This window comes from Mustela lutreola, chromosome 13, assembly GCF_030435805.1.
Source record: "Mustela lutreola isolate mMusLut2 chromosome 13, mMusLut2.pri, whole genome shotgun sequence".
Classification (NCBI taxonomy): domain Eukaryota; kingdom Metazoa; phylum Chordata; class Mammalia; order Carnivora; family Mustelidae; genus Mustela; species Mustela lutreola.
The window spans coordinates 2,016,223-2,042,702 of NC_081302.1; the positions used below are offsets into that span (position 1 = coordinate 2,016,223).

The 26,480-nt window shown below is 56.2% G+C and overlaps 1 protein-coding gene across 8 annotated transcripts in view; it reads right to left on the minus strand.

Moving 5' to 3' along the window:
* ARHGEF7 (Rho guanine nucleotide exchange factor 7) overlaps positions 1 to 26,480 on the minus strand; it is a 126,394-nt gene that overhangs the window by 48,583 nt on the left and 51,331 nt on the right. For 4 of the 8 annotated variants that reach the window (XM_059144601.1, XM_059144603.1, XM_059144608.1 and 1 more), the window contains 4 exons: positions 22,185 to 22,269; positions 18,381 to 18,511; positions 10,481 to 10,682; positions 28 to 116 (listed from right to left, as the gene is read on the minus strand). In XM_059144601.1, the coding sequence (XP_059000584.1) occupies positions 28 to 116; positions 10,481 to 10,682; positions 18,381 to 18,511; positions 22,185 to 22,269 (507 nt within the window). Of the gene's footprint in view, positions 1 to 27; positions 117 to 10,480; positions 10,683 to 18,380; positions 18,512 to 22,184; positions 22,270 to 24,314; positions 24,388 to 26,480 lie in introns of those variants that run through there. The other 4 variants (XM_059144605.1, XM_059144609.1, XM_059144607.1 and 1 more) reach the window with 3 other exon arrangements.

The window sequence follows — 26,480 nt, forward strand, 5'->3', positions numbered from 1 at the left end:
CTTAAAACAAGTTTTGCAATTACTCACCACATTGTAATAGCTTTTGTTAATGGCAGTCGTGTCAAATCCTTTGGGAGGGCTCTTCAACGCTCCTGACTTGGGCGATACAGGCTTTTCTGAAATGAAAACGTAGCACAATTTTACTGCCCAGCACTCAAGACCCCCAAACACGCCAGCCCTACACAGCCCAGAGCGACGGGTCCGGGGCCGCTGCTGAAACAACCCATGGAAAAGGGAAGCTAAACAGGACCCATGTCTCTCCCCCTCGTGCTCAGCTCCCTGAGGTCAGGAGCCAGCGTCTCCGCCCCACACATCGCTCACCCCATACACCCCCCATCCAGACTTGACATCTGACAGACCGGGCTCACAACTGACAGCAGGTCAAACAACACCAGCAGAGCTACACCCACAACTCAGGAGCGCAGTGAAGACAAAATACTGGGGGCACAGAACCAGAGACAAAGTCGGCGACCCCCCGTCTGGACTGTCCCTCCAGAATCCAGAGGGCTCCGAACGCGAGTGTCCCTGAACAAGTAGGATCTGCCGCCAAGTGACGAGCAAAGAAGGAGAGCCCCGCCCAGCAGGGACAGAAAACAAGACACCGGGAAGCCTTCATGAAGAACGTCTGCCCCAGAGAGGACGGTGGACGCACTCCCAAGGACGGCAGGAGGCGAGCATCGGTGCATGGCCCAGCTTTAATGCGGCGTGACAGCTATCGGCGCAGCGTCTGCTAACGGAGGACACGGCTCTCGGTGGGATCGTGCGCGGTGCCCACCGGTCCTCGTCCAGGCTCTGGGGCCTGGCAGGGAGCAAGGGCGAGGAGAAATCCCGAGAAGCGTGTCCTGAGAGAGGCCGTCCGTACGGTGCCCACCCACCTCCCCCGCAGAAACCCCCGTCCTGGCCCGGTGGGGGGCTGTGCCCAGCGCCCTTCCCCCTGCCTGTGCGCAATCTCCCCTGCACTTCCGCAAACACGCCCCAAGCCTCGCGCCCCAGATCCCACCCGCCTGTCCAGTACTGCCATTGTCCTCCTAGCGAAAGAAACCCCAAAAGCCCAACACGCACACACACTGTGGGCCCTCCCTTCCTGCACAACCGTCCACCGAAGCCTTCCTTCAGCGCGGCGCTGTAAGGTCTCCCAAATGGTTGAAAATGAAAAACCAAACGGTGACGTGCCCACGGGACGGAACACAGACTCCGTGAGAGAAGAATTCCTTCCGAACCCCTAGGGACGGCGCATCCGTTCGACGACTGCACTTGCCTCGCCCGTCGCCCATCTGCAGCCGGGTGTGGAACTACAGACGAAACCGGCTTGGCTCACCCTGACGATGCCTCCTCATCTTTCAAACCCGTAATCTAGGGGACAATCACCCACAGACGTGAGCGGAGAGCACTGGTGCCCGAACGGCAGCCACGGAGACCGCAGTTCCCAGCACACGTGCTGCTACCTTGAAGCCGCCTTCCACGGTGAAAGCTAATCACTTGCCAACTGCCTCACTTCACTTCAGACACACCTGGCGACCCCCCAGGCAACAGTATTCCATGTACGCACTCGGACAACTACAAGGAAGTTTCTTTAAAAGAAGTTTCATGGGTGCGTGGGTGGCTCAGTGGGTTAAGGCCTCTGCCTTCGGCTCAGGTCATGATCTCAGGGTCCTGGGATCGAGCCCCACATCGGGCTCTCTGCTCAGCGGGGAGCCTGCTTCCCCCCTCTCTCTCTGCCTGCCTCTCTACCTACTTGTGATGTGTCTGTCAAATAAATAAATAAAATTTTTTAAAAAATTAAAAAACAAAAGTTTCAGGCCCCAACATTATGTAAAAATACAGAGAACAGCGGAGAGCCAGACCATGCAGGCAGAGCGGCAACACCGGGTCTCTCCCTCTCACAACACGGAGCCCACAGCTTTGCCGGGTGCTGCACGGCACCTACCTGGACAGGAGCGCTTGCGAACATCTCCCGCAAAACCCTGTGCCATTCCCACTGGGGGCCCTGAGGCAAGGAGGGGCTTGCGGTGCCGCCAAGCGCAAGGTGCCCGTGTAAGCAAGGCGCCCTGCCGCCGACACCCCACGCCCCCAACTGGCAGGACGCGGCTGCCCCGATCTGCCAGCGCCACGAGGCTGAGGCCAAGGGCTCGGCAGGGTCCCCGCCAACAGCCACACGAGGGCCTGCCCCACACGCATCCCAGTGCCTAGACTCTCAGGACAGCCATGCCCAGAAGGGACACTTCCTCACAGCAGAGCGGCGGGGGCCTAGGTTGCCAGGTTTACCAGGAAACTCGTGTGCAGCCTGAGGGAGCCTCCTGGAGCTCTCTCCCTACCCCCAGATCCCTAAAAAATAAGGACAACAAAACCTACACACACTGAAATGTGAGGTACCGGACAAGAAGTCACGGCCAATCGTAACAAAAAATGTACACAGGAAACTGTAGAAAATACTCAGCCTTTCCAGTATCCTAAAAAACAAAACAAAACAAAACAAAAACAAAAAACACCAACATCCCATCTGGGGCGCACCTGAGAGCTAAGCACGGTCCACTGTGACTGAGCAGCAGGGAACCCATGAGGACACAATTTCAGGCCGCCCTGCCAGGGGCCAGAGGATGCAGATCTTCCCCTTCTTGAAACAGACTAAAAATGCCAAAAACAAGAAAACTGAAACATAAATGTGCTAAACCAGAAAAGGGGGTGGGGAATCCTCGTGGCGCTGACAGGGAGGGCCCCTGGGGACTGAGGCTGGGGGACCTCTTGGTAATCCTTTAGGCTGACCAAGAGAAGCCTAAAGCCCCTGCCCACCGACCCTGGGAACCAGCAAGGCCACGGGCTGGCTACTCGGCCACGGGACAGATCAACACCCGGAGCCTAGCCCTAGCCATGGGAGGAGGCCTGAGCCCCAGCAGGCCCCAGAGGCCCACCAGGATCTGCCTGGGGCCACAGAAACTCCGGGAGCCCCTCAGGAGGCCAATGTTGCTCCCTCTGTAGGGACACTTCCACAAGCCAGGGTACACCCCCACGAACCCCAAAGCCAGATCTGTAACCAGGAAGCACGAGCTCACGAAGAACCGGGCCCAGAGTGTCAGCGGATGCGACCGCGAGGGAAATCAGAACGGACGCTGCGGCCGGGCGACGGGGCGACTGCGCAGGAAGGAGGCTGGCAGCGCCTGGAGCGGAAGCAGCAGACTGAAGGATAAAGAGGACGGGAGAAAGAGACCGGTACGACGCCTGCAAACCAGTACACAATTCCCGGAAGTGAACACTGTGGTCACCGCAATGACCTCAACGGACGGCTACCCTCGCAGGGGAGGGGGACTGCGGAACGCAAGTGTCCGAGGCGCGCACGCCCGAGGAAGGAAGCCCCGGAAAGCGGAGCCCAGGAAGACAGAGGAAAAGCTGCAGAGGACACAGTACGCAGCTGAACGGGATTTCAGGAGAAAGCAGAAGCAGCGAGCAGGCAGCATTCCTGGAGGTGCTCTCCAGAAGCAGAAACCAGCCCGAACGGGGGCCCGGGGGGAACCGCAGCACCCCTAGGCAGCACTGAAGGAGAGGCCCCCACATCGCTGAGACCTCCGTTCCAAGAGCCCGGAAAACGCCTGCCCGAGAGCCCCGAGCCTTGGCGAGCCGCGGTTCTTCCTCTACGTGCGGACCCATGATAGAGCTTAACTGGCAGGTTAGGCCCAGTCAGAGATGAACGAAAACCCTAATAAAAGACTCTAAAAAAAGTCACCCTGGGGGGCCTGGGTGGCTCAGTGGGTTAAGGCCTCTGTATTCGGCTCAGGTCATGGTCCCGGAGTCCTGGGATCAGGCCCCGCATCGGGCTCTCTGCTCAGCGGTGAGCCTGCTTCCCCCTCTCTCTCTGCCTGCTTGTGATCTCTGTCGGATAAATAAATAAAATCTTTAAAAAAAAATTAAAAAAAAAAAAGTCACCCTGTGCTGTACTCTCCCGGTGTGGCGAGGGCTTGAGGGGATGGACGCCCACTGAGGAAGTGAGGCTACGGCTCACCTCCCGCCCCACGTCGTTGCTTGTGGACCTCGACAGACCGCAGGGAATAGACCACAAAAGCGTGACCGCGAATGAGGGGCGCCCCCGTGCACCACAGCCCTCGGCCCTGGCTACGGGCAAAGGCGGTCAGATACAGCCACTGCCCGTAACCCAACCATCACAGGCTTCCTTCTGTGACGATCTCTGAAGAACGCTCATGGACGAGGACAATCACGAGTAACTGGTCCGAGAGCGCACGCACGGCTGCCCCTCCTCCGTGACAAAGGGACCCAGCAGCCGCAGTCAGCCCTGAGCACGGTGGCTCCCACTTCCTCGTCCTACCTTCCGCACGACAGCAGTCACCTCGTCTGCGAGTCCCCACACCGGGTCACATCACCCGCTCTGTGCAGGTTCATTTCACCGTCAGCAGCTTCCTCGCTGCCACAGCACCCTCGGCCTGGGTGGTACCTTGCCCCACAGCCTCCCCGCTCTCTGCACGACCTCACACCAGTGTAGACGCTCGGGCACCTCTGCGTCAGGACGACCTGCCCCTGCTCCTCTGCAGCTGAATCTCAGCAACTCCCACAGAAGACAGCAAGGACACACACACGCTCTTCCGGCTCCAGCAGTTAACCCTGAGATCACTCCTCCTTTGCTAGAAGCATCATGCAGGGGATCCAGATACTAGCAACTTACCATCAATACTTCACGGTGTCCGTCAGACTCGGACTTTCAAACCCAACCATCAGGCCACTGTCACAGTGGACAAAACGGGCTCCTACCCTCTCAAGCCAGTTGCTGTCGGAGTTCGCTACACTCCGGCCCACCGGCTTCCTGAGCCCAGGGAACCTGGTAAGGTCTACGCAGCAGGTCTACGCAGCACGCCCCGTTCCACCTCTCAGCCTTGTCTTGAATGGCCGCAGAATGCCCAAGGGACAGTCACCTGTCACCTGTCCACTCCACCTCATCTTCTATTCAGAGAGCCACAGGCAGGCTTCACGATCTCTGGAAGGACACTGGGTTTTCTCACTGCTCCTCTCCTAGTTCCCACAGCAGAGCCTGTGCCGCCTGGGCAGGGCCTGTGGCCGCGAATCGCGCGCACCGAATAGTCCTGCTGACGGAGCGCGCAGAGCGCAGGCGACCCGAGGCAGAGCGGACGGCTGGGAAAGGCCCAGGTGGGGGCTTGTGCTACAAAGTGGGCCACAGCCAAGCCACCCCCCCCCAGGTTTACTGTCAAGCATTACCGATGTAGGGAAGCAACGAGAGACGAAAATGGAATGTCCAGGCTTTCGCGGGGAGGGAAGGAAGACGAGGCGCCCAGGAAGCGCGTCTCCCGGACGCACGTCCGCGCACAGAAGCCCTATGTGCGCACGGGGGCTGCAGAGGGGCTGTGGGCCGGATGCGGAGGCAGGCGGAGCCGGAACTCCACTGCCCCCACCCCCGGGGCTCTGTCTTCCTTGCTTGCTCTTTACAGGCCCTGCCACACAACTGTTTCATAAGCACACACAGAGCTTTAGACGAACATCCTTAAGACCGGAGAACTGTCAGCCCGGACCCCCAAACAACTGTACGTCAGCAGCCTAGGGGACATGTCCTTGGAACAGCACGTTCAACCAGGCGCGGGACACAGCCACAGCCTTGCACGGAACACGCGCTACAGCACCTACCGACACAGCTGTCTGGGGCAGCACACGCTCGCTCACCTGCAGCAACGCTCACTCCCACATCCCGAGAAGGCGCCACACCCTCGTGTCCCAGACCCTCCGTGTGTCCGGCCCGCTTCCCCACACGTGCGGCAGAGGTAAAGTCTTACATGGGGTAACTCTCCGCCTGCTATCACCTCTCCATCTGGAAGAAACAGCAGCCAGGCCTCCCCGGCAGAGCAGCCTTCCCTGCGGGCCTGCGGAGCCCTAACGTCGCACACGCACACACTTACTTCCAGCAATACAGAAGTACACTTGTCACCTCGGGTCCTCTCCCTGCAGATTATATCCATGACACGATTCTTCCACAACAAAATTAAACCCAGCTTGCGTTTTAGGCCACTTTTTGATGTCAAAAGGAAGCATGACCCCCCAGCCCAGGGGTGCATGACCTGCAGGGAGGTCCCCTATGGGCGGACGGGCTCGAGAGCAGCAGCCAGCAGTGGCCCCTCCCCCAGGACCGCCCGCCTTGTTGCTTCTCTCCTTCGGTCTTCAATTTAAGAAATTCTTGGGCGCCTGGGTGGTTCAGTGGGTTGAGCCGCTGCCTTCGGCTCGGGTCATGATCTCAGGGTCCTGGGATCGAGTCCCGCGTCGGGCTCTCTGCTCAGCAGGGAGCCTGCTTCCTCCTCTCTCTCTGCCTGCCTCTCTGCCTGCTTGTGATCTCTCTCTGTCAAATAAATAAATAAAATCTTTAAGAAAAATAAATAAATAAATAAATAAAGAAATTCTTCACTGAACGTGCAGAAAACATACCCCTTGTGTGTAGGAAAGGCAGAATTCCCTGTTTTTACAGATCAAAACAATACGCATGGGCAGTCAATGTTCATAACGGGTACGTGCCGTTAAGTTTTGGAAACGTCCTTCTGCAGACTCCTGGGGGACAGCAGTCTTCAGGGAAGGTTATTTGAAACAAGAGGGCACACACAGGTCAAGGGCAGCCGCCTACACAGGTGCAGCCCCCCAGGACGGCTGCAGCCTGCAGCTACGAGGCCAAACGCTCACAGCCACTTACACTGCCACGAAGCACGATGGATCACGTAGACATCCTCGACACTTACCTAGAGGCAGCCCAGAAAGGGTCACTGAGAGGCTGACTGTGGGTGTGTTGATTCAAGAACACGATTCATGAATCAGAACTGTATCGAGGAGAAACACAATTTAAAGGATGTCCACATTTTTGTTTTACAAGGAAATGATCCTACGGGATTGACAGGTCTGGCACGTTTTGTTTACAGAAAATGAAGAATTACACCGTGAATTACAATGCTTATCTGAAACACATCTTTCCAAAAAGGAATACCTGTCCAAAATCAGAAAGTCACAGCAATCACTAAGAAATGACAATACCAGCAAGCCATCGTGGCTCTCGAGTTCTCTGCTGTTGTGAAGCGACAGAGTAAAAACAGAATTTCCGGTCTGTCCTAAATGCCCACATCTAAAGTCAGACAGGAGGAAGTTTCACTAGAATGTACTCAGGTACCTGTGAACGGGGCGCGGGAGGTAATCCCTCAGCCCAACTGTTCAGCTAAAGAACACTCAGCATGACGGGTCCCCAGTAGGAGCGAACATGCTCTTTACACTTTAAATAAACAGAAAGAGAGCAAACTTTCCCAAGTTACTTGTCTCCGTCCGGTACAAAAACCTGGGACTCCGTGTGACCCACTGTGGTGACATGTTTAAAGGGTCTCTCGTGGGCGTGCACAGAGAAACACGGGGTGAGATGTAAAAACTGGGGAGCAGCATGCAGTCACCCTGACGGAAGTCAACCAAGACACGTAACGGCTTTCTTTTTTAAAGATTTTAAAATAATCTCTGCACCCAATGTGGGGGCTCAGATGCACGACCCCGAGACCAAAAGCCGCATGCTGCACTGACTCAGCTAGCCAGCTGCCCCTTCTAAATACTTTTTTTTCCTTAAGTCAACTCCCCCTGCGCCCCCCCCCCCCGTAACCGCTAGTTGTTCAGCGGGCGCGGCATTCGTCCCCACCAGCCATCTGGCCCCGCACCCCCAAAACAAGGCCTGGTGCGGCACCACCAGACTTCACGAGGGTGACGACACACCGAGAAACCCCAGACCCCCAGGAGCAACACCACGCGTGCCCACGTCCTTTAGGACACAACTCCCAAACGCCCCCGGAAGAGGCCTTTGAGACTCACAGACTATCTTTTCCACGTAACTGTCAAAGGGTGACTCAAAACTCCACGAGGAGAGAAAGAGCTGACAAGGAACATTTCACCTGCACTCTGCCTGTGGCAACTCAAGGTCAGCCCAAGATTCCCATTAAAATGAGTCATTCATGGGGCACCTGGGGGGCTCAGTGGGTTAAAGCCTCTGCCTTCGGCTCAGGTCATGATCTCAGGGTCCTGGGATCAAGTCCCGCATCGGGCTCTCTGCTCAGCAGGGGAGTCTGCTTCCCCCTCTCTCTCTGCCTACTTGTGACCTCTGTCAAATAAATAAACAAATCTTTATAAATAAATAAATAAATGAATGAATGAAATGAGTCATTCGTGGAACACCCAAGTGGCTCAGTTGGCGAAGCAGCCGCCTTCCTTTGGCTCAGGTCATGATCTCAGGGTCCTGGGATTGAGTCGCACATCAGACTCCACACTCGGCAGGGAGTCTGCTTCTCCCTCTCCCTCTGCCACCTGCCCCTGCTCGCTCTCTCTCTCAGATAAATAGAATCATAAATGAGTCACTCAGCAGAATTCAAGGCCCACGTTCAACAGAGATGGCCAGAGCCGGGCTCCACAGTGATGGCTGCCCCAGCACCAGCTCTGCAGCCCCCTGGCCCTCACTGGTAAAGGCAAAGATGACCTTACCCTCCCCTCTCCCTTCCCCAACTCCAGCATCTTCCTGGGAATGGCCCAGGTCAGCACTCTTGGCCCCAGGATGGCCATCAGACTGCAGGACTGGCCAGGAGCTGGGCTCCGAGCCCGGACACAGTCCTTCCCCAGGCCTGACCGGGGACTACTGGCAGGCCCAGCCCAGCAGCTGAGTCTGTGAGACTAAGGCGACATTTCCAGCCCAGTCAGCCTGACAGCAGTGCTGCGGGCACAGCTGGCCACACACCTGCGTGGAGTAGGAGGTTCTGGGCCCAGAACCGAGGTGTCCCAACGCCTTCGGGGATCACGGTGGGGATGGAACGAGGCCACAATCACAGCACTTCACACGATAACCAGAACAAAAGCCACAAAGACACCATTTACTGTGACCTCTAGTGCAGTGAAGATACTATCTTTGTTATCAACTAGGGGAAAACAGCACCGGTGAAGTACCGTTCCACACCCGGTAACACGATCCAAGCACAAAGTGTGGTCAAGGACATGGAGAAACTGGAACCATCGTGCACTGCTGGGGGGAGCAGCAAGGCGGCTCGCCAGGGTCTCACGGGCACCCCCGGAGCCAACTGCACCCCAAGGCACACGGCCGAAAGGACGACAGGACTCAAGCAGATCTCACCCAGGTTCACAACAGCACTACTGACGATAGCAAAAGGTGGGAAATAAACAAATGTCCAGCAACCAATGAGTGGACAAGCGAAACGTGGTCTTGAAATAGAGAAAAACACTGATCTGCCCCCTGGTTCGGGACTCAGGAAATTAGCAGGGCTCTGAGAGCTCTGGATCAGGAAATATGCTCAAAGGCCAAGTATGAGAATAAAAGATGCCCCCAGTGCTCTTACCACCAGCAAATTACTAGTGAGGTCACGGAGCTGCTCGGACACCACCCAGCTGGTGTCAGAAGGGCTGGGGAGGGGCACTCAGCGCCACATTCACAGCGGCCCAAGGGCTTCACACAGCAGCCCTGGGACAGCACAGGCTGGAAGGGCAGAGGCCCGCTTCGGCGCGGACGCTTTCCCACATGCGGCGGGACTACAAGTGCGCGGGGTCTTCTGCTCTTTCAGCAAGGCCTCCTCTGACTTTATTGTAAGGAGACAGCACCGGAGGACCCAGCAAATACATGCTCGTCCACTGTTTGTCTCCCCAGTAAGGCTTCTGCTCAACAGCAGGCTACTGCAGTTAAGTTTCTGGGGTATCAGAGTTACAGAGATTTGGGGCTGCGCCACGGGGTCGGCTCCCCCAAGCCCATAGTGCTCAAGGGTCACCCGTGTGCTCGAGACCTCCGCAGCCAGAGCCACAAAGCCAGCAGTCCTGTACACGGCGCACACGGACCCCCGAGCTGTGCCACGAAGAGACACGCTCAGAAGGACAGCCGCTGTCCCAGCACAGCCCCAAGCAGGACCGCATGTGCAGAGGACACGCGCTGGGCGCACAGACTGTCACGGCCACACCCCTCTGACAGAAGGCTCGTCCGGAGGCGGCAGAACTTCCAACTCCTCAAGAATCCCACAACAGAAACGAAGGAAGTGCAACTACTACTACACCCTTTCAAACAGCATCAGCCTCTGAATAAGTTTTTAGAAGTCAATGAAACTGATTACAGGAAACATAAACAAAGTGATACATTTTAAAATACCCTACAAAGAAAAATCATACCTCTTGGCCGAAAGCACCCGTAGTGATACAAATTAACAGCCTGTGTGACACGGCAAACCCCAAGTCCTTATTTTAAACGGATTATAATGACGGAATGAAATGCTACTTTTATGGATGGACCCTTGGTGCCAGCACCCCAAGGCGGCTGGAAGAAGCAGTGGGCAAGAGCGTGACTCCTCTGCCCAGGGCCGTCTCCCCAAGTTCCCCGGGAGAGGAGCGCCCCCGGCGCAGCGCCCGCCCCTCTGCCTGCTTCCGCCCGGAGGCCGGGCAGCAGCGCCTCTGCCGGCCTCCGCCAGCGCGCACTCACCGCTGGGCTTGACCTCCCGCACGTAGTTGCTAGGAAACCAGCCCGTCCTGCCGTTGTGCGTGCCTTCCCACCAGCCGCCTTCCTCCACCCGCGTGACGTGGATGACGTCTCCCTTGGCGAAGGAGAGCTCGTCTTCATTGGTCTGCTGGAAGTTGAACTTGGCTCTCACAACCAGCTGGCTATTGCTGTTGTCGGTCATGTCCTGGAAAGGGAAGAAGGGGGAGAAAACTTCACATCAAAGTAGAAGACGTTCGACTGGAATGCCCCGTGCCAGGAGCAGAAAACCTGTCCAAGCACACAAACGGGTTGGGGACCTGCTCCAGTGTCCTGACCTCCAGCACCCGGCTCCCGTCCCGGAGGAAACCCTCTTCATGCCTGAAAGGCTTTATTCTGCCACGGGTAGGCCTGTGTCCACACTACGCACTTTCACACGTACACGGACGTCGAAGCATACGGAGCATCTGTACAACCCCCCGGAGTTGAGAGTGTGGTCACTTCTAGCACTAGAATCACTTCAGTCTTAACAAACCACGTAACTAACCGTACGGCTGTGCCACCAACTCACTCTCCATTACTGGGCTGAAGGCTGCTTCTCCTGTTTTTCTCCCGCGAAACAAGGCTCCGTTGAAACTCCCTGCACGTCTCCTCACACACCTCTGAATAAGCCTACACATTAAATTCGGGTCAGAAAACATGTGTGACACACTCTAAATTTCAGCACCGATCTCTAAACTGCCCTCCGGAGGTCCCTCTCACAGCCGCGGCACTCCCGCCAGCGGCACCGAAGGGCCGGCGCAAGACACCATGTGGTGTTTTTACTCGTGCCCAACTGCTGGCAAGAAATGGTATCTCCTTTCCATCTGCATTTTGTCCTCGGAGATCCAGCACATGTGCCATCTCTGAAAGGTGGGAAGAGGGAGGCAGACGGGAGAGAGTTTCTATTTCCGTCCATCCCAAACTCGGTTCTGCAGAGGCTCGCCACTGGGAACTACCAACAGGAGTAAACCAAATACTGCCCCCAAGGAAAGCCTGATCTCCGGGAGGAAGGAGCCAAGGAGGGGCAGCAGGCAGGCCCACTCACCCCCTGACGGGGCGCACCCTGTCAGCCTGCATCCAGGGGTCCCAGGGAATGGGGAAGGACATCCCATAGCCCACGGAGCTCACTCCTCATGAAGCTCCGGAAAGCCGTGCCCCTCAACAGGGGAGTCAGCCAGGGAAGAGCAGATGACTCCACCTTCTGCACGGTGCAGGGAGGGACGAGCGGAGCTCAGAGGGAGGGGACGGTGGGCACAGGACAGCTCCCACGGCCGGCGGCACGAGACTGCAGGGGTGCTCCCGGGGGAGGAGTGAGAAATGCTCCCCAGTCCAGAAGCACAGGAGACTCTTGGAAACAGGCAGGAGACCAGGGCTGTAGTCAGGAACGGTGCCGAGAAAGCTCCAATGGCAACAATTCCTAGTTCTAGACAACAAAACATGGTCAGGAAAGGACGAACAGTCACCGCACAGGCCCCGGCCACACTGTGGGTCTGGGGCGTGGTGATGCTATGTGGACCGGACCCAACGGAAACCACAGGGGAAATCCAGGGGGAAGGTACAGGCCAGGGGGCGCAGTGTGAGACCCCCACACCCCTACTCCACGGCAGGTTTAAGCAGCCAAGCTTCACACAGGCGTTCACTGAGACAGTGGGAGAGATGGGGCCGCCTGGCTCCTCGTGCCCAAAGTCCTGAAGGACCTGATTCCAAACTAGGTGCAAGAGTCACCAAACAGAGAAAAAGCAGCATAGACACAGGGACAGGGCTTAAGGAAGGGCAGACAGCTCCCCAAATGTTTAATACTTGCGTATCTCACATCAATATGTTATAGAAATTGATGTGTTTAAACACATCCATTAAATGTTTCATCTAGTAAATTAAACACGTCACACGTACGCATATTTAATGCTTCGGACATGTCTTCCGCATCTGGCAACACTGAAAGACAAAGCTCCGGCCTACCGATCACCTCAAATGGGAGGCTTGCTGGCGCACGCCAGCGGTGAGGGGCAGCTGAAGCCCCCCCCCCCGGAAAGAGCATGCATGTCCCCGCTCTGAGGAGGGAAGCAGGCAGAGCAGCCACTCTGGGTCGGCTCATCCGCAAACCACGGCCGTCCCGCACAGGCTGACCGCCACGCCCTCCTCTTGGCGACCACCCCGGGCAAGCTGGCTCGCTGCAAAACCTGCACAGCGCCAATCCTGGTGATCACCTTCCACAGTGGATGCAACACGTACCCAGGCACACGCACAGAGCGGGCCCCTCGGAGGCTGAGCCACTGTCCAGAAACGACCCTGCAGTCAGCCCGTCCACCTCAGCTCAGCAGCCGGTGCTGAGGCCCTCTCCGGGCACCAAGGAGACCGGAACATGACAAGTGAGGTCAACAACACTCTCCCACCAAGGTGCAAATTCTCTGCAGTCAGGCACACACTAGAGAAACACCACAGAAGCCTCTTCCGCTTCAGAAGCGGCCACTCCACAGGGCAAGGACAGGGGCCCGTGGACAGGCAGGCAGCCAGCCTAGATCCACCTAAATTTCTGATTCCATAGACGTCCACCAGTTCAGAACCTACTAGAGACCTCAGTGGAAGATGCTGTCCTAAGGAGTGCTAAGCGAGTAGGACGCCCAAGACGCGATGCAAGGCGTGCCCACCCACGATGCCGCAAAGGGCCCTCACCCACGCGGACGAGGAGAGCTCCGGACACTGCCATCGGGGCCACAGAGCCGCGGGAGGTATTTAACCACTACCTTATTTTGGATTTCTCTTCTTCCCATTTTTAAAGTGCTCCTGCAACTAAAGCTCACCCGTCTCCGGGTTCAAGGGGACAGCCCACGGCAGCCCACAAGGTAACAGGCTGAGCGAGGGCAGCCGCTCACAGAGCGTGTACGCGCACCAGTTCCATTTATGCCAACTACAAAACAGGAAAGCTTGGCTTTGCCGTCAGAGCTCAGGCCAGCAGATGGCTCTGGGAAAGGAAGACCTAACAAAGGTGACGCTGGTCTGATCAAGTTCTGCTTCTCGATCTTACACGGGATGTGCGACTTGTAGACATTCATGAGGCTGTTCTCCTGGATGCAGGTTTCAGGTCAGTGAGGGGAGGACACTGCGGGCTAGGGGTACAGCACCTCCACTGGGACCAGGAACGTTCCCCATCACCGGCCACCTCCTGAGGCCTACGGAGGCCTGCCTATCAATCATACCATGCACACCCAGGTATGCGTCAAGCAAGCGCTCTGACCCCGCGTTCTGAGGTTAGCCCAGTAACCCAAAACCAGGATGTTCCGGCGCGTGCCGTCACGTGAAGCTCCCCCCGCTCCCTGCAAGCGCTCAGACTCCACTGATAGAAGAGGCTGTCAGGGAACACCCAGTCTCTACTCCAACAGCTAGTACTTCCCGGACTCGTGAGCGTATGTAAATGTGACTTCTCTGCGGCCGTTTCCTTGAAATGCACGCGGTCAAGCAGACGCAGCAACTAGACGATGTCCCCTTTGTGTTCCAAACCTGCCAGCCCACACCATCAGCCGTGAGACACTCGCTGCTTTCAGCTGCGTGGGAAGGTTGTCGAGAGCATTCCAAATCGAGGACATCTGGTGCACCGAGTCAGCCCAGGACTCATGCTTGCTGGGCAGAGGAAGTGGGAAGGTTAAAACCGTGAAAAACACACGGATATATGGTCCTCCGTGCCTTAGAGACCGTTCTGGGAGCTCAGGGACCAGTCCCAGGAGGTAGCAGGGACTGCAGGGACCAGGAAGGGCTGTAAGGGCTCCTGCCAGGGGAGTCCGGGGTGACGGGAGCAACCACATCCCCGCATCGGACTCTTCTCCCCATCTGTGGAAGGGAAACTCGGGAGCCCACGTCACACTTACCGGGAGTCGGGATGAAAACTCAGGGCACAGAGGGACAGGAGGGCAACCCAGAAAAGGATAAGGAGGGAGCGACAGGGAAGGGCCAAGGGAAGAAATCCGAGCTTCCAGGTCCGTGCGGACAACGCCCTGCGACTGCTCAAGCGCCCACCTCCCACGCGGGAGACCGACCAGGAGCAGACGGATTCAGAGACCCAGAAGCGAGACTGCGCGGACAGCAAGCTCCGAGGCGGCGGTTGGGCAAGACCTGGCCAACCGGAGCGGCAAGTGCCGAGTCAGGACGTGCACCCGGGGGGCCCTGAGAGAGCACGGAGAGCACCGACCCTTGCCTTGGGAACGGCAGTGCCGTACACGATCGGGAGATCGCAAAATTCATGTCCAGGAAACCTCGGACTGTTTTCGGCTTCCCATGGAACCTTTCAAATGAACAGAAAGTGACGGGCAGCTGGGAATCCGCGTGTCACCAAGTCGCCCTTCTCCCCCTTCCTCTCGGCCACCTCGCCCATCCCCAGCCCCCTCTGGCAACCATCAGTTTGTTCTCTATGGGTTTGTTTTTGCTTTTTATTTCATTTCTCAGAAACCACCTGCAAGTGGACCAGGTAGTACCTGCCTTTCTCTGACCTGTGCCGTTCCGCGGCACCCCCTCTAAGCCCATCCGTGCTACGCAAATGGCGCGACCCTGCTCTTCATGGCCGAGTAATAGGCCCTTTCGAGTATACCGCACGCCGCACGCAGCTGTCCACGGGGACTCGGGCTGCTTCTACAAATAATGCTGCAGTAAACACAGACGTGCATGGATCTTCTCAAATCAGCGTTTGTTTTCTTCGGGCACATGCTCAGAGCAGTCACAGATCACAGGGCATCTCTACGTCCAGTCTGAAGACCGCGATACTGTTTCCCGCAGCGGCTGCAGGAATTTACGCTGGCGCCTGGCAGTGGTCTGCCCGAGGCTAGCCATTCCGGAGGAGGGAGGGGCTCTCTCACGCCGTGGTTCTGACACAAGTCTGTGATGGTTAGTGACCCTCGGCATCTCTCCGTGGGTCTTCGGGCCACCGGCAGGTTTTTGGGAAAACGTCTATTCAGGTCCTCTGTCCATTTTTAACCAGATTTTTTGATGTTCATTTCTGTAAATTCTTCATGTATTTTAGATACAAGCTCCTTATCGAATAGGTCCCTTCCAAGAAACTTCTCCCATTCAGCAGGTTCATCTGCTGATGGCTTCTTTGACAATAAGACGTTTCATCCTGGTGCACTCCTCATAGCTGTCTGTTTCCCTTGCCGGCAGAGACCTACCAAGAAAAAGGTTTCTGCAGCCGTTGTCAAAAAAAAGGACTGCCTTTGTTTTCTTCTAGGAGTTTTATGATTTCAGGTCTCACATTCGGATCTTTCGTCCATTCTGAGTTTATTTGTGTGTGTGCCGTACGAAAGCGGTCTGTTTTCCCCACACGACTGCTCGGAGAGAGTGTCTTTCCCCGCTGTATATTCTCACCTCCTCTGCCACTGACCGAGACGATGTTTACTGGTATCAGACACACAGCTGGAGGCTCACTTCTGGCTCCCGGCTCTGGCCTGCTGACCTGTGTCCACTCAGGCACTGGCACTGCGCCGCACCCTGAAACTGGGGACTGCGATACGGCCGGCACTGCTCTTCCTCAAAAGTGCCTTGTCTACTCCGAGTCTTTTGCGGCTCCACAAAAATTATACCAGGACTTGTTCTAGTTCTGGGACCAACTACTGGGACCCCGACAGGCACGCATCATGTGTGCAGACTGCTCGGGGGAGTGTGGGCCTGTGAGTGGCACGGACTCTCTAACCCAGGAGCATGTCCCCATCGGCCGGCATCGACTTTGAGCTCCTGCACTGTTTTCTAATGTTCAGAGTACGAGCTGTTCACCCCCTGGATCACGTTTATTCCTTTTTTATTCTTTTTGGCACAATTGTAAATAAAATTAAGAAAATAATCTCTCTTTGTGGCGCCCATCACCCAGCTTTTAAAATGTTGCCAAGAAAGTTACCTCCAAGGACCGTGAACACCTGCAGAGAAACCTAAAGGCAAAGGCCATCCTCACGCAGGACGGAAAAGAAGCCCTGCCCCTGCTCCTCTCACCAGGCCATCCTCACGCAGGACGGAAGAGAAGCCCTGCCCCTGCTCCTCTCACCAGGCCATCCTCACGCAGGACGGAAGAGAAGCCCTGCCCCTGCTCCTCTCACCAGGCCATCCTCACGCAGGACGGAAAAGAAGCCCTGCCCCTGCTCCTCTCACCAGGCCATCCTCACGCAGGACGGAAGAGAAGCCCTGCCCCTGCTCCTCTCACCAGCAGCTAGTGGGGACTTTTCCAATCACAGATGCCAAACAGGAGACACGGTAGGGGGCTTTTAATTTCTGGTGAGACTTAAAATATCTCTGGCTCATTAAAAATTAATTCCGTGGTATCGCGATCCCAGGAACATTCACTCTTCAACATTACATTTACCTGCGTTTTACTTAAAATTTTACATTTGCAATCAAGTCTTCAGGTACTCAAAACCAAGTAGTTAAAACGGGCACAGGTAATGGTGCCTGGGAGCGTCTGACTCTTGGCTTCAGCTCAGGTCGTGGTCTCAGGGTCATAGGACTGGGTGCTGCAAAGCACAGAGGGTGCTTGGGACTCTCTCTGCCCCCACAGCCCTCCCCACACACATGCACTCAGGCTCTAAAACACTAAAAAGTTAGCACAGGTAAATGCGTGAGGCAACAGGTATTTCTTTACTCGGAGTGTGTTGAGTTTGTTTTCTTTGATTTTCCCCCCAAGAATTTTATAAAACCTCAATTTAAAATGTTTTTCAAATAGCTTGTGTATTCTTCCTTAATTTAGAATGAAAACACTCCCAATCGCGCTCTGCAACATTCACCTAGTGTTACACCCGGTGCCTCGTGGGCTCACTGCGGGGCCGCCTGAGGGAGTACAGGGAACAGCACCTGGAACAGTGCGCACAGAGCAGTGACACGCGGCGTAGCACATGCAAGAGCAGAGACGGTGTCGGCGCCACTCTAAGGAGAGCCGACACGGAGTCAGCCTGGGCTCACAGAGTTCAGGAACACGTAACTATCCCACTGCCTTCCGTAGCTCCTTTTCAACCCTCTTCCATGAATTAAAGTCAAATGCCCTCCACAAGGTACAACTCTAGCCACTTTCTTTCTTTAGGGTCACCATTAACGTACGTAATCTTCCATTCGTGTTGAAGCTGACCTTGTAGCTGTGGTCCCCAGTCACTCAAGAGCCAGGTTCTCCTCAGACTCGTGTGCAAGACCATGTGTCTCTAACACAGGTTTACTGAGGTGGTCCAGAAAATGAAGTCACATGACCAAGTGCCCCCACGAGCTCCAAAGAGGGCTGTGAGTGTTTGCACCAGGACAGCGGGGACAGCCTCTCCACACCCGGTCCCCGTCCCACCGTGCGCGGCGTCTCGGGGCAGCTTCACGGCTCCGCCAGATGTTCTCTGCTAACGGCCTGTATCCTAACAACTTAGACGTGGATCTTTCTTCACTTCCCAGGATAAGCGTTCACTTCAGTTCCTTTTCCACATCACCACCCGCCATCTGAAGGGAGTCTCTCCTTCGCCAACTGCATGCGGACTCAGGAAAGCACCCTAGGTCATGCTTAGAAACACCACATTTTGATTCTTCAGCTGTTGGCCATTTCTTCCTTGCACATCTAAAGTTCTGACTCCCATACTTCTGTACGTTTGCACAAAGCAAATAAAACACAAGGATTCGGGTAACACTTTGAAGCAGCCATCTCCCTACACTAGCACATCTAAGGAATCTTAAAATATAACCCAAACTGCACAAGTTTCTCAGAAGCAGTCAAGGGTAACATGGATCCTGTGGGAGACGCAAACACCACCCCAGCAAAGGCACCCTCCGGCTGGGCAGTACCCGTACGGGGGCACGTGCAACCTTTCTGGACACGCCTGCACGCACTCATCTCCCCAACGTCCTCCGATCACCAACTCAAACTTACCAAGCTTCGATACTGGCCCTGGAACAATTTTGAAGTCCGGCTGTGCGAAGGCTGAGTTCCCAGGGAGTCAAAAGACTTGATCCGATGAGATGACGGCCGGGCACACACGGAGTCACTTCCCAGGCCGATGTCTGAAATGGTGGCGCAGAGAGGAGTGAGCTGAGACGCTGGCGAGCATGGCCCCCGCAGCACACCAGGCTCTCAACAGCGGCGACCCCCAGGGGACACACGGCACAGGCAACAGAGCACCCACGGATGCAGCAGCGCAGACGGCCCGCCCGAGACGGCCTGCGCGCGCTCTGGAAACTGACCGGACCCAACTACTCATCAGTTCTTCAGTGTAATTTTCAAATGTCTTTAAGGTTTTGTCACTTTTTAATATCTTCCGGTTCACATGGAAAACACAAGCCTCTGGAACTCAGAGCGTCCCCCCAACACTCCCAACACACCAGCCCCGCCCTCCCACGACTCCAGACAGAGCCTCCCGCAGTAACCAGCAGGAACTGTGTGCAACAAAGAAGACTCTTACTTTAAAAAAAAAAAAAAAAAAAAGAGAGAGAGAGAGAGAGAAATCCCCTTAGAGCTTATAGCTAGAGACCCTTCTGAGGACTCCCCAGGAAGGGTCTGGGATCTGAGGAAGCCCAGGGAAGCCTGCGTCTGCCTGTGTGGGGCATGACTGGGGCTGCATTCCCGGGAGCCGAGCAGGGCGGCGTGTATCAAGAGGGGCCCACTTCCCTGGGCTTCTGTCTGCCCTTCCTGCTGCCCACGTGGCTCGACAGACACTGGGGTCTAGTGGGGTCCTCAAGCAGCCTTGCCAGCCCCAAGCATCTCCAACAGGCCGCTGCCATCGTCAGGTCCTACTTCAGGACCTTTCTACTACAGCAGGGCATAGGCCTCGGCAACCTCGAGCACAAAACCAGCTCCTCAAAAGCATTTCATGGGGATTCTGCCCACAGTGGCAACGTGCGGTTCCGTTCTCACCGGACTCCACCTTTCAAGGGACCATTAGTGCAATGAAGGGTCTCAGGACATCCCCTTCTTTCCCACTTTCTGCCCAGTCCAAAGGCAAGTGCTCATCGATGTTCCCAAAGAACACAAGCGGAACATGCCTCTCTCGACAAGCCCTACAGGCCAGGAACCAAGAGCGGCAACTGTGCTGTTATTCAGTCTTTAAAATAGAGATCGAAAAGGACGGTCACTTTCATCACGCTGACTTGAGTGACAAAATTTGAGCACACAGCCCGAAACAAAAGTGAGAAGTTCTTGGGGCGCCTGGGTGGCTCAGTCGGTTAGGTGTCCAACTCTTGATTTCTGTTCAGGTCATGATCGCGGGGTCATGGGATCGAGCCCTGCGTCAGGCTCCACACTCAGCACAGAGTCTGCTTGCGATTCTCCCCCCCCCCCCGCCCCCTCGCCTCTTGCACACAGGCACGCTCTCACTCTAAAAACAAGGCGGGGGGCTTCCCAACTGAGAGGCTTCCAGTGTCAACACTGAAAGGAGGAATACCAAGTTTATCAGGTTTATTTTGCAACATTCCAAACAGGTCTTTGTCAAGAACACCTTATATCTTCTTTTTCTTTTTTTTTTTTTAAGATTTTATTTATTTATTTTTCAGAGACAGAGGGAAAGAGAGCGAGCGAGCACAGACAGACAAAGAGGCAGGCAGAGGCAGAGGGAGAAGCAGGCTCCCCGCCGAGCAAGGAGCCCGATGTGGGACTCAATCCCAGGACCCTGAGATCATGACCTGAGCCGAAGGCAGCTGCTTAACCAACTGAGCCACTCAGGCGTCCCAAGAACACCTTATATCTTCTAAGTGTCCAGTGCTCTAAAGGGTACGTGAGACACTTGTGCACAAGGGGGGTACACACAACGGTTCTGTGCCCAGGAGACATCAGATCCAGGCCACGTTTGGGACGAGGAGCCCCGATCCGAGGGCATGGATCAAAGCTGCCCCAGGGCACCCCCCCTTTCCTAAGCTGGCACCTGGTCTTCAACTGCAGGGAGACCCAGCAAGCAGCACCAAGGCCAAGCGGCCCTCCGCCCTCCTGAGCAGCCACCAGAGGCAGAGGCCCCAGGGCCAGAAGGGTCTCCAAAAAATGACATGGGGATTGCCTCTGTGTCTGCTGCTCTTGTCCCGTCTACAGGAGACCCCTATCGGTCCCCGGACACAAAACTGAGGCTCGGGTGGTTACTGCAGCAGCTGACAAGCAGGACCCGCACAGCAAAGACACGCAGCCGTGCCTGCCCTGCGTCGGCTTCCTCCGTCCGAGTCCAGTGCTCTAGGACTTCCGTCACTGCGTGATGCCTGGGCCACAACTCTTCGTAATCTGGCTGTTCACATTAAAGCTGCCTCTGTTACAGTGTGTGACAAAGGCGGCAGCTTCAGTGCCTAATAACCTTTAAAGAACGCCCTGAGGTCCTGTGTGCTAACCATCAAGTGGCTGAATAGTGCTGTGTGTGCGTCTTTGAGTCCTTTCCCTCCTCCATCCGGGTCTCTCCGTCCTCCTGGCTCAGATGCTCACCGACCTTCCCACATTGGCTCACATAAGGTCCTAAATCATCAGTGGAGCCAATCTCCCAGATACTTCCGCCTCAACGGCCCTAGGCTTTCAACTTTAAACTGCACAGTCAAGCTGGGAAAACAGAGCCACATCAACAGCCCTGCCCGGGGATGGCAAGCAGCGGCAGGGGCTCTGGGTGTGGCAGCCACACCTCTGCGCAGGGAGGGGGTGGCACCTGGACAGCCATCCCAGCAAACACGTTCTAGGAAGGGGCACCTGAGTCCCTGAGCACCGTGCACCCCAAGCTGGACTGCAGCTCAGTGTTCTGACTACTCCCCCCACATCCCACCTGAACGGCCAGGAAGAAAAGGACAAGAGCCCCTCACAAAATACACGAGAGGTTTCTTATCAAGAGACCTCAAGCTCTACTTGCTCCAGTAAATCCGAACCTAAAAATGTATAAAAGTAAATGGAGGGGCGCCTGGGTGGCTCAGTGGGTTAAAGCCTCTGACTGCGGCTCAGGTCACTATCTCAGGGTCCTGGGATCAAGTCCCGCATCGGGCTCTCTGCTCAGCGGGGAGCCTGTTTCCCTCTCTCTCTCTGCCTGCTTGTGATCTCTGTCTCTGTCAAATAAATAAATTAAAAAAAAATAAAAGTAAATGGAAAAAGAAAAAAGGACTTTAAAGCACAACAGCCGCTAAGTCCTTTTCAATGCACACAGCTCTCTAGACAGCTGCTCGGTGCTCAGGGGGCCGGCGGGGCTCGCTCCATGAAATCCGCACGGAAGCTCTCCTGTCCTCACAGTGTCGGGGGCCCAGCTCCACTCAGAGCCCCGGCATCCTCTTCGCCCTCAGGAGGCCTGGCCCAGGCACAGCTTCCCTTCACGAGCCAAGCCAACGGCCACTCCCCTGGTCATGGTCACACCTCAGAAACACCACCGCAGGCGCACTCTAGACAGGAGCTCCGACCAGCACGAACGTCATCAAGACCCACAGAAGCGCTTCTAGCTCCAAGCCAGCCCAGGAGCATGCCCGCACCAGAAACATTCCTCCTCCGCTACCGTTTCCGCTAGACATGCTTCTGCCCACGGAAAGGAGAACACCCGCTACCCACCAGAGGCCCCAAGAGGAAGACTTTGATCGAATAAGGAAAAAATACCACAGCAAAACTTACGACTGAATATGTAATATGACAGCTTATTTTTACAGGTCAGTAACGCCCACTGTTGCCTCATTACCCACAAAGCAAATGTTTCTGCCCCTTCCTCTTCCAACCCACTCAAGTTCAATAAAAAAGTCTTACCTGCTGTTACTTTGTTTAGAGTCACTAAGGAACTGAGGACCTTGTTAAAATTCTGCCCCTGATACAAATCATTTGCATCAAATGTCTGAAAGGAAAAATTAAACAAGTTAGTAGGGTCTTATAGGTTGGGAGCAGGATAAATGAAGTTCTCACAGCAACGAGACCACCGTGGCAGGAGGGAGCCGCCGAACAAGTCCCGAGATGCAGGCCAGCCGGAAGGGGCAGACCAGGGGACGCGGCTGCCAGCAGAGGGGCAGGGGTCCAACCGGGTTCCCTCACCCAGGCACGCACCAGCTTCGTGACGGCCAACTCCCCACATGGCCCCAACCCTCTGCGAGCTGGGGAGGAGCCCTCCCAGCCAGGGAGCTGCGGCTGGGGGGCTGGGGGCCCTCAGTGGGGCTGAGCTGCCTCCACAAACCCACCCCAGCCACAGCCTGTTCCACAGTGAAGCACGGCAAGAGAAACATGGAACTGGCAGCACGAGGAAGGGAAAAGAGAAGCCGGTTCCAGAAAAGGGAAAGCTCGGGGAAGGGGAACAGGACACCCCCACCGTCCAGGCGCGGCCCTGAGGCCAGACCAGGACTCTGTAGTCTGCATCTCCTGCGACCCCGGCCGCCTGCAGACCAGGCACGCGGGAGGGTCGGCCTGGCACTCTCACACACGTACACACGGATGGCCTGTCCAGATACCTGCCAGCCGCCGCACGATGGGTGTGCACACGCCAGTGCACACAGACCTCACTCCCAAATACTGCCTGAACACTACACACAGCTTCTGATCAGGAAGGAACCTCCACAGAAAAACTGTAGTCAAGTCACCCACAAATGCGCCAGGACATTTATGAAAAGCTTTCTTTCTGAGATGTCGGTAACAAAAATGTACCTAGAGACCCAAACGTAAACCGTGTCAACAGCCTTCCCAGTTTCTCACACTAGGACGAGAATGCACAAGCATCAGTCGTGCCAGGAAGGAGGAGCAGGAGGAAGAGGGCCCCAGCTTCCTCTCCAGGCTGCCTGCCTCTCCCCCCACTTCCTCCGCCTCGCACGTCCTGCCAGGAACCCTGCACTCCTGCTCCCGGCACCGGTCCCTTGACCCTTTCTCACAGGCCCCTCCTGGCCACACTGCCCGACCACACTGCCCGACCACGCTTGGTGAGGGCCCTAAGCAGCCTCCCCAGTACACCCGTGACACGAGCGGACACTGCCCTACACTGGAAACTCCAGAGCCCAGATTTCGCAACACCTAACGGGGAGCGAAACGGCCAGCACGCAGTATAAACTCCACTGTTTGCTGAAGGGAAAATGCACCAGTCAACGCACCCACCGGCCCAGTGGTGCCACGCGTCCCCACGAGGGGCAGGCACGGCAAGGCCGCTAAGATGAGCCATTCCAAAGCTAAGCACCGCCTCCCTCAAAGAACCTCCAGTTAACAGTCTTGTGCACGTAGCTCCAAGAAGGGTAAAAATCAGGAGGTCCGGTTTACTCAAACACAGGAAACCAAAACTGGAGAACTGCAAGAAAGGAGGCCCTCACATCACGGAGCCAAGTGCAGAGCCGGACGCGCGGCTTAGCCTGCCTGTCTAAACGCTGCAAGAGGCTGACCGGGGCCCCAAGCGCAGAAGTGTGGCTGGATCGTCGCCTCCCGTGCAGCTCCCGATGCCGCTTCTCCCACCACGGACAGACCCAGTCAGGCAGATCTCACACCAGATCCTTCCTGTCAAAGCCCCCTCATCTTTAGAATCAGCTTCTACGACACAATATAATTCATTCATTGTATATTCAAGAAATTGAATCGAATTGAATATTCATTGTATATTCAAGAAATTGAATCGAATTGAATATTCATTGTATATTCAAGAAATTGCAAGTCAAATGAGAGCATGATGTAGGCTGACACGTCCATCTACAATTTTTAGTGTGTTAGTTGTTTTGTTTTGCTTTTTAAGGGAATTAAGAGTAAGAACCTCAACAGGTCTCAGCTTCCTTATGTGCAGAACACGAACATCCCCTTAGCCTGTGAAATGCAGGAGAGCTAATCAGGTCCTTCAGCTCTCAAGCTCTCATTTTAGAGATAGAAAAACGAAATGTGTGGCATTCTACGAGAAGAATTCTACATAAAAAGTCTACTAACCTTCATTGTGGTGAGACAGCGGCAAGGCACAAAACCCAGAAAAACAGGATGTTGAGACCGAAGTTTCCTGTTATTCCAGAACTATATATCTCACTTGGACACCGGGAAGCGCCTGGTTGGCTGCCGCCGCCGGCCAATGGGCTTCCCCGTGACATCAGAACTCGAGCGAACTCCCATCCGCGCCGCACGTCTTGCGGGAAACGACACAATGCGAGGCGACAAGCACTCGCCGCGGAGGAAGAGCACACATTCCGGACCGATGAAATGTTCCGACTAAAACCTTTCTCCAGAGAGAGATAGCCGACTCTTTCCTGAATCAGGAATCCATCCCACAAAAACCAAAACCAGACAAATCGTTGAGTTCAGTTTGCCGCATGGGAACAAGGGCAAAGCCTCAGGAGGACTTTCACAGAAGGACCTCGGCGAACATCGGTGCCCGTGAGCAGCCCCGGGACACTCAGCACACGGCACTATCCAGGGCCACTCAGCTCCCGAGGGCACCCTAAGCCTGTTGCCCCAAGCCCAGCACACGTCCACGATGGCGGGGCTCACGAGCCAGCAGGACGGAAGGAAAGGAACACCAAGGTCCACCTTTCCTCGGGTGGCCCCGGGAGCAGCGGTTCTCAGGGAAGGCCGCGTGCCAGAATCTCCAGGAATTTAGAAAACCAAGATACTCAAGCCAAATCCTAGATAATTAAATCAGCATCTCTGAATAGCACCTCCCCCCCATCAAAATGTTAACAGTCATGGATTAAATGTACAGCACAATCCAATATTCTCCAAGTAAAGTTATTCTACCAGTTCCCCCCCAGAACGGTAAAACATTTGTAAAAAGTAAGTGTGATGTCAAGGGAAACACAAGAGTGACACACGGCACACACAAAGCACAGGGCAAGGCGGCGAGAAGGGAGCGGGGCTGCGGGTGAGGCATGGGGGACCTCCCTGCGCTCACCAAGGGAGCCGCCCGCCTCCTCGGCTGGAAGGCTGCGCCCGCCCCTTACAGCCTCCAACTCCCGGAGGCACAGACACCCGCGGCCCCTCCGGCTCCTCATCCTCGGCCCGGGAAGAACACGCACCGGCGATGAGGGGGCAGGAAACAGCAACGTGCTCGCGCCTCCCCTGCTGGAGAAGGAACGCGATTTAAGAACTCAGACTCCTGCACGCCAAGCCTGTGGTTTCCTGCGAGACGGACTAACCGGTAACTACGTTTTACCTAAGGAAATCGTTTTCTAAAACGCAGTTACCAAGCAGAAAGCGCCCTCGATGACGGGGCTGCCCGGGGCAGAGGCCGCACACAGCAGGTGGAGCAGGCGGCGCGGTTATCCGGCCGGGTGCTGCCCGCCCGCCCACGCCCCGCGTGTCCCCGCACCGGTCGGCTCCCGCGCGCCCCCATGCAAGGTGACCCCACCCCATCCGAGGGCTTGGGTTCCCGTCCAGAACTCCCAGCCTTCCGGCTGCGGCCGCCGACAGACTAGCCCTCTCGTGCTCACCTTCCCACCCCGACAGCGCGGACGCTGCAGCACGCCACGGCTCCTGGAGGGAAACACAGCAGCACGGACCGGGCAGGGCGGCCCCCCAGCTGCGCTGGGGCTGCTCACGGCTGGGGCAAGCCGCACCTGCTGCCCGGGCTCCGCACCGCCACCCAGCAGCCACCCTGTGTGCAAGTGCTTCCCCAGGACGGTCCCTCCCTGCGCTCAACTATTCGAAGCCTTTTCATGCAATGACTCTCAGGGTGGGACGCGCAGTCGACCTCACCCCGAGCCCGTTTTTTCACACACAAAATCCAAGCAGCACAGGAGGTGGGGGGGGGGGGGGCAGCGTGAGCCTCGGGGCGGCTGCTGTGAGTGAAGCAGACGCAGGGCAGAGGACGCGGCCAGCAGCGGAGGGCGTGCTGCTCCCCACAGCTGCCGTGGCACCCCTGCCACCAGGCCTGACTGTGAAGACAGACCTCCTTGCAACAGGAGGGAAAGGATAGTCCTTCTGAGGTTCTCAGTCTGGGGGTCCTGTCTCCCCCACCCGGAAGGGGCTGCTAGGAACCTGCCGACACAGTCTGCAGCCCAAGGAGGGCCAGCCTGGCCCGCCCCGGACTCCGGCAGAGCAGCAGCGGCAGCCGCAGGCCTGCTGCACACAGCACTCCCCTACGTCGTGACCCCCAACTCGGGATCA